This window comes from Lytechinus pictus, chromosome 7 (assembly GCF_037042905.1).
Source record: "Lytechinus pictus isolate F3 Inbred chromosome 7, Lp3.0, whole genome shotgun sequence".
NCBI classification, from domain to species: domain Eukaryota; kingdom Metazoa; phylum Echinodermata; class Echinoidea; order Temnopleuroida; family Toxopneustidae; genus Lytechinus; species Lytechinus pictus.
This window is the reverse complement of record NC_087251.1, coordinates 8,418,034-8,435,835: the sequence shown is the minus strand read 5'-3', so window position 1 is coordinate 8,435,835 and position 17,802 is coordinate 8,418,034. Positions and strand designations below refer to the sequence as shown.

The following is a 17,802-nucleotide window of genomic DNA, read 5'->3' as shown; positions in this document are numbered from 1 at the left end:
TATACATTTACATGTATGCCTACAAGTACAGTACATACATGTACATGTAGGCTATAAAAGTGGTTATTGAATGCTTGTGAAAAAAGACTAGGACTGAATCGTAGAATTTGTTTTTGACTGATAACCGCCCATGATTTGATTGTTGTTTTCTGATATCTAATTTCATCCTGTACAAGGATAGGAAGTATGAAAATTAACTGAAATTCTGGACTCAAGTTCTATGACATTTCTTCCTTCTTTTTACTCAACAAACAATAAAAAAATTAAAATGGGCAGTAAATTGAACTATTCTTTTCTAATTTAATAAAAATATCACTCAGATTCATGGTCATTTGCAAATGTTCAGACAGTTTAACCAGGGAGTGGGTTACATGTAACTACGACACTTTCTTAGGGTTTCAGGTAAACTCTTGTTTACTTTAGAGCGATTTCGAGGTCACCCACAAAATGAAAATGGGCCTGTAAATTTTGCACTGCTCCACTACACCTGCGTATGTCCCGCCATTTGTCCCATAAAGGCGATAAACTTAGTTTTTCAGCTGATAAACTCGAGTTTTATCGCTGAATTTTATCGAGAGCAACTCAGTTTATCATCGAAAAACATTTTTTCATGAAAAACCTAGTTATCGCTTGAAAAACTAAGTTTATTGGTGATAAACTCAGTTTTTCGCCCAAAAACTCAGTTTATTGGTGTACATGTACATATAAAACTAGGTTTTTCAAGTGATAAACTTAGTTTTTTCAATTGAAAATATGAAAAACATAGTTTATTGAATGATAAACTGAGTTTTTTACTTGAAAAACAGAGTTATTTGATAAACAAGCGAATAACCTAGTTTGTCAAATTCGATTAAGTAAGTTTTTCGTACTCAGGATTTTTCCTTGGGGTAAGATGCATACAGATGTAAGAAGAAACTTGAAAGTGAGTGAGCAAAGTGACAGAGCTTGTCATGGGGCACTTCAGCATTTTCCAATATGAAATTAAAGGATTTCGTGCACAATTTTGGTATGTGCCCTTTAAAATTAGAAAATAATGAGTTATGAAAAACAAAACAATGAGACTTTTGTCTAAAATTTGTCAATTTTATAACTGAAAAGTTGAGAAATTTTCACCCCTCAAGGGGCACTACACTACACTTATCATTAGATTTCAAAGTACATTGTAAATGTAAATCCTATGGGAATTACGCTGCTCCTACAGAAACATAAGGGCTCAAATTGCAATTACCTTTCATTTAACAGACTGAAAGTTTTGAACGAACAAGAAAATAAAAGGGACACGTATCAGAAGTAGTGCCTAATCAGAAGTAAATAATGGCATTTAATTGGGGTACTTAATCAGAGATGAAAAGGGGCGCTCTGGAGAAGAATTTTATTTTGACAAAAAGGAGCTAAAAGGAGATAAATTTCTAAGTTTTGAAACCGCATGACACTTACTGACGAAAGTGCCTTCATTGTTAATTTTTCTCTTTGAATAATTAATTTTATTTTTGTCTCGCTTGCATAGCAGAGCGAGACTATAGGCACCTCTTTTCCAATGGCGGTGTCGTCATCAACATTGAAATCTTAACCAAGGTTAAGTTTTAGAAATATCATCATAACGTAGAAAAGATATGGACCTAGTTAATGAAACTTGGACATTAGGTTAATCAAGTATTACTGAAGATCCTGCTTGAGTTTCAAGTCACATGACCAAGGTCAAAGGTCACTTAGGGTCAATGAACTTTGGCCAAATTGGGGGTATCTGCTGAATTACCATCATAACTACATGTATGAAAGTTTATGGATCTGATTTTTAAATTTTGGACATCACATAAGAGTAATCAAGTATCACTGAACATCCTGTGCGAGTTTCAGGTCACATGATTAAGGTCAAAGGTCATTTAAGGTCAGTGAACTTTGGCCAAGTTGGGGGTATTTGTTGAATTACCATCATAACTTTGAAAGTTTACTGGTCTAGTTCTTAAAAATTAGACATGAGAGTAATCAAGTATCACTGAACATCCTGTGCGAATTTCAGGTCACATGATGAAGGTCAAAGGTCAATGAACTTAACCATAACGGGGGTATCTGTTGAATTACCATCATGACTTTGAAAGTTTATGGATCTGATTCATGAAACTTGGACATCACATAAGAGTAATCAAGTATCACTGAACATCCTGTGGGAGTTTCAGGTCACATGATCAAGGTCAAAGGTCATGTAAGGTCAATGAACTTTGGCCAAGTTAGGGGTGTTTGTTGAATCACCATCATAACTTTGATAGTGTTTATTGGTCTAGTTCATAAAAGTTGGACGTAAGAATAATCAAGTATCACTGAACATCCTGTGCTAATTTCAGGTCACATGACCAAGGTCAAAGGTCAATTAACCTTGGCTTTGTGGGGGGGGGGGTATCTGTTGAAATACCATCATAACTTTGAAAGTTTATGGATCTGATTCATGAAACTTGGACATGAGAGTAATCAAGTATCTCTGAACATCCCGTCCGAGTTTCAGGTCACATGACCAAGGTCAAAGGTCAATGGACTTTGGCCATGTGGGGGTATTATTACATTGCTGTCATAACTCTCAAAGTTTATAGATATAGTGTATAAAATGTGGATATAGGGGTAATCGAGTATCACTGACAAATTTTAGGTCACATGATCAAGGTCAAATGTCAAAATGTAGTATTGTATCATTATATGAATGGTGTTTTTTGTAAATAATTATTTTATAGTAGTTTTCAAAGTCAGCACTGCTGCTATATTGAATTGCGTGATGCAGGTGAGACTGCCAGAGGCATTCCACTTGTTTAAGCATTCAATTTCCATGATTTAGTAATTTGGGGGTAATATTAACTTTTCTATTGGAAATTCAGTAAAAAAATTGTAGTCATCTCTTACTCCAAAAATGTATTTAAATCATTAAGAGCTTAAATCATACTGTATGGTTTAATTGATTGACAGAAATTGCATAATTCGTTGAAAAAAAAAGTTTTTAAACAATAAAAAACGTCTTGTTTTTTTTAATTACTATCCTGGACACAAGGGTAATCAAGTATGAATGATTGTTTTGCACACATCTTAGGTCACGTGATCATGGTCAAAGGTCAATGGACATAGTATTTTATAATCATATGAGTGTTTTCTTTTGTGAATAATTGTTCAAGAGCTGTTTTCAAAGTCAGCACTGCTGCACATCGCATTGCGTAATGCAGGCAAGACTGCCAGAGGCGTTCGACTTGTTTGATAGAAAAACCGAGTTAATCGGTGATAAACTGAGTTTATCGCTTTTATGGGACAAATGGCGCGCCATACCTATGTACATACTGGGCAGTATGACCAGTGAAATGCTGGTATTGGTCAGCCTACATGTAGCCTTTTGTGTATGTACATGTACATGTCTACTGTAGATATTCCAAATTAACCTTAGTTTATTTGCTCGAACCAGGAAATGAATTCACTCTAATATATTCACAAAGTTCAAACCAGCCATAGTTACACATGTACTTGTATTTGTGTCTGTTATTGGATTTTTTATTTACGCATGCCAATCTTATAATATGTTTTGGTGGCACGATATTTAGTTCTTTTGCACTGTTTCATGGCCTAACATGCACAGTGAATACTTCTTCATGTATGAATGCATTAGTTTTATGACCATGTCATGCTAGATACATGTCTGTACCATACTACCAAGTCAAATACCAGCATAAATCGAGTGCTGTCATTGTTCACCTGTAACAAGTGCATGATCAGTTCTCAAACAAGCATAACCCTGGTTGTACAAGTATGTATCTCCAATAGCTGCCACTAGTTCTATCTATAGGAAAGCTGCAGTATTTCAAAATACATACAGGTAGCTGTAACATGAAGTACCAATATAGAACTGTAGTAGAAAAAAAAATTATTGGTAATATTTCTTAAAAGCATTGTGCACCTAACTCTCAGTCTATCTTAAAGGAAAATGAAAGGATAGATTTATTATCTGGACATAAGCCGATTACATTTCACTAATTAAAATAAAATTAAAATGAGGCAGAACGGTTTCCTATTTCCCATGATATGCCAAGTCAAAGTTATCAATATTTTGATATTCGAAAGACCCGTGGAGGTCGCCATTTTGCTCATACTCCCCATATCTCCGTGGGGGTTGTGACGTCAGCGACGAACAACTCGGTGTCCGACCCGGCTCGCGCCTGTGATTGCTAGCGTAAAACACATGGGCCAATGCTGATCAGGATGGTATACTGCCAGGCGTATGGCTGAAAAGGAGACAAAATGCAGCTAGCTTTTACCGAATTCACGATCCGCAGAAGAAGCCAGAAATCTCTCTCTAAAAAAAAATGGATAGCTGCTGCTGCTGACCATGCACCGACATGCCTCTACATGCTCTAGCTGTGCTCGTTGAGCGATTTCTTCGGCCGAGTATTGTGGCTCGAAGTCGTAGGCTCTCGGGCTTTCCATTTCAATAAAAACGTCCGCGATAAGTTTTGTTTTATTTAAAATCGACGGTAACCAATAATAAACAACGTTAGATATATAGAAATATAGCACAATCAACAATTTCCCGATATTCAATCAGGATAAATAATCAAACTTCCAACATATAACACGATCACTCGGTTCAGGGTATATGACTGTCCTTACAGTACGTACACAAAGTTAGCTTTGTCAAATTTGCCAATTTGGATATCGTAAATAAATGTGTAAATTTTTTTATCAAAACTCATCAATTTGTGTTTTTAAACCATAAAATTATTTAAATAACTTTTTAATATTTTCAAGTATTTTATATGTATATTTTATTTATTTCTGGTAAAAAAAAGTATCTTTATTATGCGAACTTGGGGGCGGTTTCAGCCCGGATAACTAGCTATGCATTATGCATATGGAAGTACCGGTACTACCGAGAGCAGTTGTTCGTCGCTGACGTCCCAATTTTGAACGAACCCCGCAACAGTGTCGATCTCCATTCAGAGACTTCGAACCTGAAGGAGCCCAACTTTAAAGAGGTAGTACTCAATACTAGAAAATCAGATTGGGGTATAAGTGGATTCATTTTGATTTTCATGTACTTATCAATGATATTTAATATTAAATCTTGGGTTTCATTCCCGGGGGGGGGGGGGCACTCAGTATATAATGCATGGTGGGTATGTGCCGCGGAGGGGACCCCCATTTTTACACTCAAATTTCCGTTCCAAGGCATAGCATTTTTGTCTTATAGAGAAAAAAGAAATCCGCTCCAAAGCTTCGCATATTTCCGTTACGACGTTCCAGCAGCCGTATTGATCTGCTACAATTTTAATGAGCCGCAATTTTGGTGAAAAGCGGCCGCCGCAGAGCGCTGTCTGACCATCGCATCTGCGTTAGCGCACCTGGGGCCTGTGCCGCCGGGCTAGCTGCATGCACATATGCCCGTTCCATAGGGATGAATACGCAATCACACGCAGGCGACCCGTTCCAAGGACCCCGTTTTCACAAACAATTGTCGTTCCGAAGCCCGCTCTGAGGACCCTCCTTTTTACAATAAGCCTGCTCCAAGGCCCCCGTTTTTTGTCTCGCCCGCGGCACATACCCACTACTTTTTTGGTCAAGTGCCCCCCCCCTCCGGGGTTTCATTCTCCTTTAAAGCGACCTTCCATTGACAAATCATGGGGAAATCAAGGCCAATCTAAGAACAGAGAAGGGATTAGAGTCTTTCGACTGCATGCCTGGGGGTGTTATGTAATAGACGCTGGCATGTCCGGGATGTCTAATGTAGGAGAGCAATAGTTAGTAGACTAACCATGGAGCGAGAAGTACACTGTTTTCACTTTGGAACATGTATTTTCACAGAGGATATTTATTTTGGTTTAGCAATCAAGAGACCTGCTAAGAGTCTAGGAATTGGGAATGTTGGAAACTAGAACTGCGACAATCAGAAGTAAATAACGATCACGAGTTAGGTCAAATTTGTGCTGTCCGAACCTTTATCGCATTAGTCCGACGTGCTGTCATGCATGATGGACGGATTATATTATGCAAGTCAATAGGCCTTTTGCAAATTTCGTATTGATTCAATTTCCCCATGATTTGTCAATGGCAGGCCGCTTTAACACAAGTATTTTACTTTTTTGTCTCACCTGCGAAGCAGAGTGATCCGCCCATCGCACGGGACGGACATGTATCATGGTATCACGTTTGGTGTCCGTCCGTTAACTTTTCCTTGTAAATGCGATAACTTCAGTTTAACTGAACCGAAGCTCATATAATTTGGTACGTATTATACTAGCATGGATTCCATGAAGCCTATAGATTTTGAGTTCAAAGGTCACAGTGACATGTTTCCATCTTACCCTTCTGCAGTCCTTGTAAACGTGATTACTTCAGTTTAGCTTAACCTAGGCTCATATAGTTTGGTGTGTATGATACTAGCATGGATTCCAGGAAGTCTATTGATTTTGAGGTCAAAAGGTCCAAGTTCAAGGTCATAGTAGGTGGTTTCAGACCCCCTCGAAGTTCGTCAGTTCCAGGTATTTTCTGATCGGGAAATTTACCCCGATCAGAAAATACCAGGTAATATTGGCAATGTGAAAGCAAATTACGCGTAATCTCCCCGAAAGAAAATACCCACTAAATAGTAGGTACTTGTCAAAATTAGGATAACTTTTCGCAGGTATTTTGGCAATGTGAAAGCAATTTACAGGAACTTTTAGCTCAGCGTGTAGTTGGGTGCGGGCGTCGTGGGTGGCTGCTGAGCTAGTGATTTTGAATCTTGCGCCTTGCTTGCTTATCAGACTATACTGCGCATGCTCGTAACTTCAGGAACTTATCCCAAAAGGCATGTTAACTACAGTTAACTACAATAATGCTGTGATGTTTAGATGAGCCAATACATGTGTGTTAAAAAGTTCATTACTGGCGAGGTGGCACTTGGAGAGAATAGCCAGATTAAGTCATCTCTGCAAATATCTTCCAAGTGATCAGACTACCACCTGCTAATTCCCTCAGTGAAATTGACTTTCATCAGTGTGCCCTGATTTAGAAACTGTATTATTAAGAGGACATGCTTGAGGTGTTGCCCTTTCCCAGGCACATAGCATACTGCAAACTGCCATCTATAACATCAGTTATACTTTGGCAGGCATGGTATTGTATGATATGGTCAAGCTCGTCTTGTGATCAGTTGCATTCTTCGTTCTACAAGTATGCAAAGTGTGAACGTCTGGAGTAGAAATACAGTTAATGTGACAGATCATGATTGTTTAAATCTGTTGGTGATATGCATTTAATGATATGTTCTAGGATGTTACATATAGATTTTCGGAAAAGTGCTACAGAGTCGGGAAGTACTATAACAATGGCAGTTGAAGGAATCTCTCAAATCATTTAAGTGCATTTGCCATTTCCCCTTTTAATAGTAACTCTCGTATCAATTTGTTGACAGTGTACATCAATACGCATGTATGTAAATGTAATGTATGTGTTATTATGGTTACATCTTATTCTGTATTTTATATTTTTCTCTGATCTCTTGTTACAGACACACCCCCTCCAGAACAGCAAGAATTGGTTGTCAAGAAGCTAGAACAGTGCTGCATGGTGTTTGACTTTATGGATGCTGTATCTGAGCTCAGAGGCAAAGAAATCAAAAGAGCAAGTCTCAATGAGCTAGTTGATTACATCACTACTGGGAGGGGAGTCCTCACAGAACCCCTGTATCCAGAGTGCATTCAAATGGTATGTATGAGCCTAAATCATTCAACTGTAGATACATCTTAATGACTAATAAATTGAGCATGTTCAAGATGCTCATGTATATTACTGTATGTGTAGCTTTTGCCCATTAAACTATAGTCACAGGTTCATAGGTCCATACGAATCTCACGGTTCATACAAATTCTCTAGTACGTAGAGATTTGCAGATGGGGCATAGATTCTTACGACCTTCTTCAGAACATGTCAAGACCTTAAGAAACAAAATGATTTTCCGTAATACAGTGGCCCTAGAATTTGTATGTTTTGTAAGAATGCCTTTAGTTATTCTTTCGTCAGACTTGCGGCTGTCTTACAATTTCTGGTGGATGTTTCATAAAGCTGTTCGTAAGATACGAATGACTTTACGCACAACTGGTGATCCTTTCTTGTGCTATGCGATATCCCTATGATGTAATTGAGTTATGACCTAAGAACAGGTTCCAGTCGTGCGTAAAAACGTTCATAACTTTACGAACAGCTTTATGAAACACCCGCCTGCTGTCATAAGATGGTTGTATGTGAAACTGAAGGCACTCTCAAGTTGATTTGTATAAAGATATTACTCAACAGTTGTACAAATTGTGTACCTATGCCTTACCGCCCCTTACGGGTCCCTTGTTAGTGCTTTACAAATGCCAAGAGTCGTTTGTAAGTGTGCTGTACGAATCTCTGTTTGTAAGGCATTCTTACGATCACCATCTCTTTGAATAAATTAAGGCGTTATTACAATAATAAGGATTTAAGGCTTCTAGAATTGTTGTGTCGAAATTTGAACTAAAATTGCTCTGACAGTTGCTCAATATACATGTACTACACATACAGGTACATGTACACTAAAATGTTTGCTCAAAAAAGCCTCCCACTAAGTCTGGTATGCTTACTATGACATGGTACCATTCACAATCAAAACCTATTTTAAACTGTGTACTTGGACACAAATCAAATAAATTAACATTTTTCATATATACATGTATAGGTCAGAAATTGCTCAAACAGAATGTAGTACAATTTCAATTTGCGAGAATTCCTAAATAGTTCATTTATTTTGTGTCATCATTGTTATCAACTAAAGAATGATAAAGATGAACTAAATTTGTAAAGAGACTCATTTCCTTTTCTAAATATATGAGGCTCATGTATGACGATCCTTGAGTAAAGTATGATTATTATTGCACACTTTCATTTGTCCTGGGTGCAACATGTTAAAGTTTTAGTTGAATTCATTAAAGCCTGTCATGAGCTACTTGTATTAACATTTGTTCATGCCTCTAGAGTAGCATTTTTCAAATGTTTTTTTAAGACCCATAAATGGTTCCCTGTGCACATTTTGGACTATGACTTCCTCGTTTTCAGTATTGTATTACATTATGTACAATACATGTACACTATACACCTATTTTGAATGGTAGTTCTGTCAAAAATCACCTAACCGTATTGTAATCAACAAAATGTGAAAAGCCAATCCTTCAGGATATACCAAAGATTATGAAAGTATATTTCGCTATCACTGAAAATGAGTTAAATTCTTATAGGTCTCTTTATACTGGCATTTAATGTATTTTATTGTGTATTATGTTTATTTTTAGATCTCATGTAATATCTTCAGAACATTGCCGCCCAGTGAAAACTCAGATTTCGATCCGGAAGAAGATGAACCAACACTAGAAGCATCATGGCCCCATTTACAGGTACATAAGAATGAAATAATGGTTATATGATATCATTATCTTTTAATAATAAAAAAAAATGTATTGCTAGGTATTTGCAATGCATAGTGTATATTGAAACACTATTCAATTTTAAAGCTCAATGTTATAGCTCTGAAAAGAAATACAGACTTTGGTAGTAGGATGTTTGTAAACCTGTTCAACAGTAACATGGTACACATTATGTCCCCAATTGACTAAAAAGTTTATTGTCTCTATTTTTTTGTTTCCAGGGCAAGCATATGCATACATCAAAATAGTGTGTTGATGGAAACCTCCATAAAATCTGCTAGACTTTGTTTACAACATTAATTATTACAAGTATTGCTTATTTTGATATTTGATTTTTGAGTTGCATTTTTGATATTGGTAATTGATTATGAATAAATTAAGAGTTGGCTACTAACCCCCCTCTCCCCCCAGAACATGGCACATAACAAACTTGACACATTGAAATTCACATATCAGATAATTTACACAAGAGGTACACATCTATACATCAAGTTGACTTTGAGAAATTCAGAAAATGAGAAAATAATGATGAATGACTGGATAAAATTCACTTAAAAACAAAAGACCTCTGACCTCTGCAAAGCAGCTGCTGCATACGGCATGTAAAGTATGAATAGAATAGTTTATGATAACTTAATATATTTTTGTCATGAAAGAGTGTATGAAGTGGTTTGATTGGTGATATATTGAATGCATACAGGTAAAACTGTAGTCAGTTTTTCAAGAAATGGCATTTTATCACAAAATCAAAATTTTATATTTTCACATGTTATTCTTATCAGGGTGCGTCATAAGTTCTTGCCTGATTGCCTACAGCAAGTAAATTCAGATTCAGATTCATTTATTGGTCCATATTAAAAAAACAGAATTTTGTACTCCACTGGCACTATATTATAATATGAAATACATACATAAACACTTATAAATACACATAAATAAACACTTACAAAAATGTTTGTGTTTTGAAATAAAGACAAAAACTACTTGCCCGAATCGGGCAAGCAAAATTCTCACATTGAAATGAAATTTTTTTGTAAAGTTTTCCAATATTTCACAAGCAAAATTACAGAAGAAAAAAAAAACGCACGTTAAAAACTTTCCATTTTAAATTGCAAGCCAGTTTGTGCCATTTTCTTAGATCTATGTACACCATACACACAAAGTCATCATACATAATGTAGCTGGTGGCCGGGCCTGTCGGAGTGGCAGGCAGCAGCTGATTGGTTTTCAGTTGCAGCCGCACTGGCACCTTCCCGATCAAACTCTGAATCAGAGTGAAGTGAACAGTCTCATATGAAAAATATTTTTTCCCAAAATAATCACAAAATCATGAAATTGTTATGATTATGGATTATCAAATTACAGATTTGCTGATGTGCAAAGGCACTCAGTGAAGCACCTTTTTGCCACTCAGCGATATCGATAACCTTTCTTTTGTTGTCGATAATACCCGCTATTATTTAGGGACATGACAGTGATTGTGGGAAACGGATGGCATTCGTGGAAACTGCCTTTTGAAAGTGGCTTTTCAAATGGAAAACCACGGAAAACATATTTTTCCTCAAAATGCACAGAACAGCAACAGAAATTGCTCTAAAATCTCAACAAAACATGAATACTCCCTAGCCACAAAATACGATCTCACTTAGCTATTTTAACCATGACAATCCAAACATCGTGACTGCACTCGACTCCATTCGATCGTATCGAAAAATTCACAAACGCAAGCTCAATTTTAGTGACAAAATAAAACCAAATACCAACTAACGTAGAAGGCAGCACATGGCCGTGTGTTGCTGCCCTCTACGTTCGAAGATGTACAGCAATATATCAAAATGGCGGATAGGCGAAAGTCGTTGACTGCTCAGAATGATGTCCAAAAAGCAACAAAATTATCAATAAAACTTCATCCAACCCTGAAATAATGCTAATACCGTGAAAGGTGAGGATGTATTTATGCTAAATATGTTTGTTAAAAGATGTTATGTAATTATTTACATTCGATGAACATGGATTTTAAAGCATTCTTGGTACAGTGGCAGATACAAATTTTGACCAATGCGAGTATTGTGGCATGGCTAATCAATGCATAAAAAATGTGTATTGATTATGATATCGGTAAGATATTTTTAGCAATATATCGACAGAATTTTCTTACCGATAACAGCACTAAAGTGGCAACAACAAAAAGTTAAGTTATCGTGTCACTGTCATTCATTGACTTTTATCTGATCCAATACAAGTTTATCAAGTATGTATTTTGCTATTTTCACACAACCTGCATTTTGTGTTATTCATTTTTCTGCATGTATTAAAACCAATTTTAATTTCTTTTAATAACTTCCCGTAAGATCCCAAATTTACTTTTTTTATTGTAATGTAAAGATTGCAATTTTTTTCCAGTAGTTAATTTCTCGATTTGCCATGATCATTTCAGTTTGGTTTCATTCTGAACTCAGGGCAGGTTGATAATTGGAAACGAGCAATAGCAAGAATATTGTAAGCAGTATTATTTCATTAAAAAAAATCATGTAAAATTAATGTGATAAAATTCTAAGAATAACTATTCCTAACTTATCTATGATTTTTTCTGCATTTATTTTGTAAATCTCAAACACAAAACAAGGCTTTCTTTTTTTTGTATTTATGTTTTATTGAGTCAAAGTGAAAAAAAAACAAATCAAACATAATATAATATTTACAAGAAATCATAACATCATTGAAAAAATACATATATATGTAATTAAAAATACCCCCCAGAAAAAGCGGAAAGTTTTATGCAATGACACAGAGACTTCTTTTCACAGCAACTTTGATGGCAAGTATTCATATGCTCATAAACAGTAAACAGGATACATACAATGATACACTTTAGACAAGAAGATAACACAAATTAAAATTGAAACTTTCATTTCTTAAAATGAGCCGATAGTCTGTGTCAAGGCTTTTTTAATTAAAGGTGTCCAGACTAAGCTTAGTCCAGTCATCCAACACTTGCATCCTACTAGAATATCTCCCTTTAAATCACATCACAAGATGGGGCAATGCACTTTTAGCCTCATTCTGTATTCTCTGTTTTGATGTTTAATCTATGAAAATTCTCCTTTAGGGGTAGTGTGATATATTGAAAATGTTTCTGTAGAGGCATTGCAGTGATTGCTTTGCCATAAACTAAAGTTCAAAGTTCAATGCACTCCATGTTTAAACTTAGTAAAGTACATCCTCAGATTACAGTTTGAGTGATTGGAAAATGGACTGGACATAAAATTATTCTTGTGAAATGCACAGGGTACTGTTTGATTCCAAACCACTGTGCATTGTGAGTGAATCTTGCATCATGATCAATAAACAATAATGAAATCACCATGCTACTAATTTGAATTATGATCCTACATTATAAATTTCTATATTGTGTTCAATTGTGTTATGCGCCTTGGGCACTCTGCCAAATGGATTTGGCGCATTACAAAGCCCATATATTATTATTATTAATAAATACATATGCCACTTTAAACTGTCATTGCTTAGTATTATCGGTCATGTGTACATTCTTTCCTTATAACCTTTATTTTATTTTCATTCTTTCTCACAGATTGTATACGAATTCTTCCTGAGATTTTTAGAGTCGCCAGAATTCCAACCCAGCATAGCCAAGAAGTACATCGATCAGAAATTTGTGATGCATGTAAGACATAAGTTTATTTATTTCAAAATCATTCTTTTAGTGTTTTTGTTTCTGGTATAGAAATGAAACCCACTTTGAATAAAACATATTTTAAGATGAAGTAATTAGCAATAGAGAAGTATAACAACTCTAGATGTAGGTGGCCAGAATGAATAACTAATTAAAAATGGAAAATAAAAAAGCAAATGAAAAAGCACATGCTTAGGGGGGGGGGGGGGCACCACACCACATCATGCCATTTGTGGCAAACTGCAATCTCAAATATTCAAGTTTATTTTGAAAATTTCACTTATTGATGTATTACATTTAAGAAGTAAGAACTACATATAAAACAAGCAGCCTAGGTACTACCATATAGGAAAGGGTACTACAGGCTTGAGTACCGGGGCCTGATACGGGATATATGTATTTCATTCCATTTTCCAAGCCCATTCAATGGGTCGTATAATTTGCATGGTTATGATGGCTACCCCCAGTATTTAAGGTGAAGCACACAAGTTCTGTCAAATGCAATTTTTGTTATGTTTTTTATTTTTATTTTAGGGGGACTATGTTTAACAAGTTTTTTAGCTTTCATTTTAGGATCCAAATTTATCATCAGATTACATCTTGATTGTTTCATGTTTTATATATTTTGTGTTTTTTATTGAAATAAATACAAATAACTTGAATTGAATGGCAGAATTAATTTTTCCAATAGGGGAGATTTGGGTTATATGGAACATTTTTGACAAAAATGGCTGTAAAATGCAAATAGATTTTATTCAAGAAACAATCAATATATCAGCTTAAAGCATATGTCTAAAGGGCTACAAATGTACCCCATAAAATTCTTTAAATCTATGATGGTTTCTGAAAAAAATCCACCTTGAACAAGACCATCTCAAGTGTTCCAACTTACCCCATACGGGGTAAGTTGGAACATGGTATGGGGTAAGTTGGAATACTGCGTGGTCAATTAAGAATTAAACCGGTACAAAAACTACTTATGGTTTTAGCTTCTTTGCTTATTTTTCAAGTTCAAAATATTGAAGGTGTGTATCCTGATTTGTTGAACTTTATGTTTTCTATTACACATGATATACAGCCACTCAGGCACGCCGACTGTGTAGTAGAATTCTGCATGTTTGTGTGCATTTGATTTTACAAGCAATTAAGTGTATCAGCAATTTCAAGTACTTCTGCATAAAATTTACATGTACATGACATTATTCAGATAATTATTTATACAATGTAGTTTTTGTCTCACCTGCATAGCAGAGTGAGACTATAGGCGCCGCTTTTCCGACGGCGGCGGCGGCGGCGTCAACACCAAATCTTAACCTGAGGTTAAGTTTTTGAAATGACAGCATAACTTAGAAAGTATATGGACCTAGTTCATGAAACTTGGCCATAAGGTTAATCAAGTATTACTGAACATCCTGCCTGAGTTTCATATCACATGATCAAGGTCAAAGGTCATTTAGGGTCAATGAACTTAGACCATGTTGGGGGAATCAACATCAAAATCTGAACCTAAGGTTAAGTTTTTGAAATGTCATCATAACTTAGAAAATATATGGGCCTAGTTCATGAAACTTATACATAAGGTTAATCAAGTATCACTGAACATCCTGCATGAGTTTCACGTCACATGACCAAGGTCAAAGGTCATTTAGGGTCAATGAACTTTGGCCGAATTGGGGGTATCTGTTGAATTACCATCATAACTTTGAAAGTTTATGGATCTGATTCATGAAACTTCGACATAATAGTAATCAAGTATTACTGAATATCCTGTGCAAGTTTCAGGTCACATGATCAAGGTCAAAGGTCATTTAGGGTCAATGAACTTTGGCCAAATTGGGGTATTTGTTGAATTACAGCCATAAATTTGAAAGTGTGTTGGTCTAGTTCATAAAACTTGGACATGAGAGTAATCAAGTATCACTGAACATCCTGTGCGAGTTTCAGGTCACATGATCAAGGTCAAAGGTCATGTAAGGTCAAAGAACTTTGGCCACGTTGGGGGTATTTGTTGAATTGCCATCATATCTCTATAAGTGTATTGGTCTAGTTCATAAAACGTGGAAATACGAGTAACCAAGTATCACTGAACATCTTGTGCGAGTTATAGTAGTTTTCAAAATCAGCACTGCTGCTATATTGAATCGCGTGATGCAGGTGAGAAGGCCAGAGGCATTCCACTTGTTTTTGTCTCACCTGCATAGCAGAGTGAGACTATAGGCGCCGCTTTTCCGACGGCGGCGACGGCGACGGCGGCGTCAACACCAAATCTTAACCTGAGGTTAAGTTTTTGAAATGACAGCATAACTTAGAAAGTATATGGACCTAGTTCATGAAACTTGGCCATAAGGTTAATCAAGTATTACTGAACATCCTGCCTGAGTTTCATGTCACATGACCAAGGTCAAAGGTCATTTAGGGTCAATGAACTTAGACCATGTTGGGGGAATCAACATCAAAATCTTAACCTAAGGTTAAGTTTTTGAAATGTCATCATAACTTAGAAAATATATGGACCTAGTTCATGAAACTTATACATAAGGTTAATCAAGTATCACTGAACATCCTGCATGAGTTTCACATCACATGACCAAGGTCAAAGGTCATTTAGGGTCAATGAACTTTGGCCGAATTGGGAGTATCTGTTGAATTACCATCATAACTTTGAAAGTTTATGGATCTGATTCATGAAACTTGGACATAATAGTAATCAAGTATTATTGAACATCCTGTGCAAGTTTCAGGTCACATGATCAAGGTCAAAGGTCATTTAGGGTCAATGAACTTTGGCCAAATTGGGGTATTTGTTGAATTACAGCCATAAATTTGAAAGTGTGTTGGTCTAGTTCATAAAACTTGGACATAAGAGTAATCAAGTATCACTGAACATCCTGTGCGAGTTTCAGGTCACATGATCAAGGTCAAAGGTCATGTAAGGTCAAAGAACTTTGGCCACGTTGGGGGTATTTGTTGAATTGCCATCATATCTCTATAAGTGTATTGGTCTAGTTCATAAAACGTGGAAATAAGAGTAACCAAGTATCACTGAACATCTTGTGCGAGTTATAGTAGTTTTCAAAATCAGCACTGCTGCTATATTGAATCGCGTGATGAAGGTGAGACGGCCAGAGGCATTCCACTTGTTTACTGTAACTCAGTAGTAAAATGGAAATGGGGGCTGACACTGTATGAAATATAAATAGTGGCTTTCATGACAAATGTATGATGCCAAAATCTCATTACTCATTAGGTAGGGGCAAAGTTGGGGATGATTATAGGAACAAACACCATTAACTGTACTATTTAACAGTACTATTTAACTAAACCAGGGCTGGACTATACTATACAATAAAAATTAAAGGTCAGAACTGAATAAATGAAAAGGTAAATTATGCTAAGAACTAATGAACATTGTTGTCAAACATGAGATACAAACGTGTGGTACCTTACCCAAAAATGCACCTAGCATGTAAACAAAAATACATTGGGTAATTAATTTGGCAACTAATTACTATTACATATATTGCAGATAAGATTTCAAACCAATACATTTGTTGTTCCAAATAGCCCTTTCAATTTTGTGTCAACTAACCCCAGAGGCCCATGTGACATTTATAAGCATTTATAAAAAGGGATTTTACCATGGCATAATATATTAATAACCTTATTTTTTGTAGCTTGGTACAAGTGTCTATTATACCCCCAAACTGGCCAACTTGATCTATAAACTTCTGAGATAAAACATTTCTGAAAGAAAAAAAAGAATTACTCAGAAGGTGAAAAAACAAACATACTTTTCTTACTTCACCAGGCTTGTTTCACATGTGTTGTCTGTAATATGGTAGATGGCTGATGCTAATGGCAATAAACAGAGGGCAGTATTGCATAAAGCCATTTATAGGTATTAAAGAAACTTACAATGTTTCAACTTACCCCGCGTTCCAACTAACCCCAATCTCCCCTACTTTGCAAAACCATTCAATGCTTATGATGGTTGTATCAAAAACCTTGTGGACTGAATATGTTGACAAACACAGCATGTCGTTATGAGGTTTTGATTATTTCACCATTTGGTCAAGAGAGAAGGTGGCGTCTTTCCTAATACCCTGATTTTAAACCCTTACCATTGATTTTAGACATTATGATAATCAAACCTGCTTGTTAACAAACACAAGAGCCAAGCACAAGCTTACTGGGTGGATGGACACATGATACATGCTAGTTTATGTTGTCAATGTAGAATAAAAAATGGCATGCATAAGCTTTTCATAAATGTGTAGTGCTGAGGAGAGTGGAAATTACTTGTGTGCATACATTGTTTCTGCGTTTATGCAAGGCTCCACATTAACTTTTTTTGGTGGTGGCCCGTTCGGGCCACCAAAACCATCAAATAAATTTTTTTTCGTGGCCCGATATTAAAGTTTGGTGGCCCGAAAAATATAAAGAAACACATTAAAAATTAATAAAACAAACTTCTGAAATATTAATTCTGCAGCCACTACCACTAAGTTACTTTCACTTTATCATCTTGTACCGTAAGTAACGGTGTATTAACCGCACCTTTTTCTCGGCGGGATATAAGCAAAAGTCGGGGGTGCGGTTTATACACGGTGACGGGTCTGAGCCCGCCCGCGTAACCCCTCCCGAACATGTAAGAAGTCTGCC

General features: G+C 36.1%; 2 protein-coding genes across 2 annotated transcripts in view; both read left to right on the top strand.

Annotated features, from left to right (window-relative positions):
* Positions 1–7,503: 7,503 nt before the first annotated feature.
* On the top strand, positions 7,504–13,689 carry LOC129265031 (serine/threonine-protein phosphatase 2A 56 kDa regulatory subunit epsilon isoform-like; the record flags this gene model as incomplete). The annotated part of the gene is made up of 4 exons (XM_064101355.1): positions 7,504–7,710; positions 9,315–9,416; positions 13,039–13,131; positions 13,675–13,689. Coding segments are annotated over 4 exons (417 nt in total), but the record flags the coding sequence as incomplete, so codon positions are not given.
* Positions 13,690–16,247: 2,558 nt separating this feature from the next.
* The window catches only part of LOC129265551 (serine/threonine-protein phosphatase 2A 56 kDa regulatory subunit epsilon isoform-like), a 50,182-nt gene continuing 48,627 nt past the window's right edge, over positions 16,248–17,802 (top strand). Inside the window, exon 1 of the mRNA XM_064101354.1 lies at positions 16,248–16,253. Coding sequence (XP_063957424.1) covers positions 16,248–16,253 — 6 coding nt within the window. The remainder of the gene's footprint in view (positions 16,254–17,802) is intronic.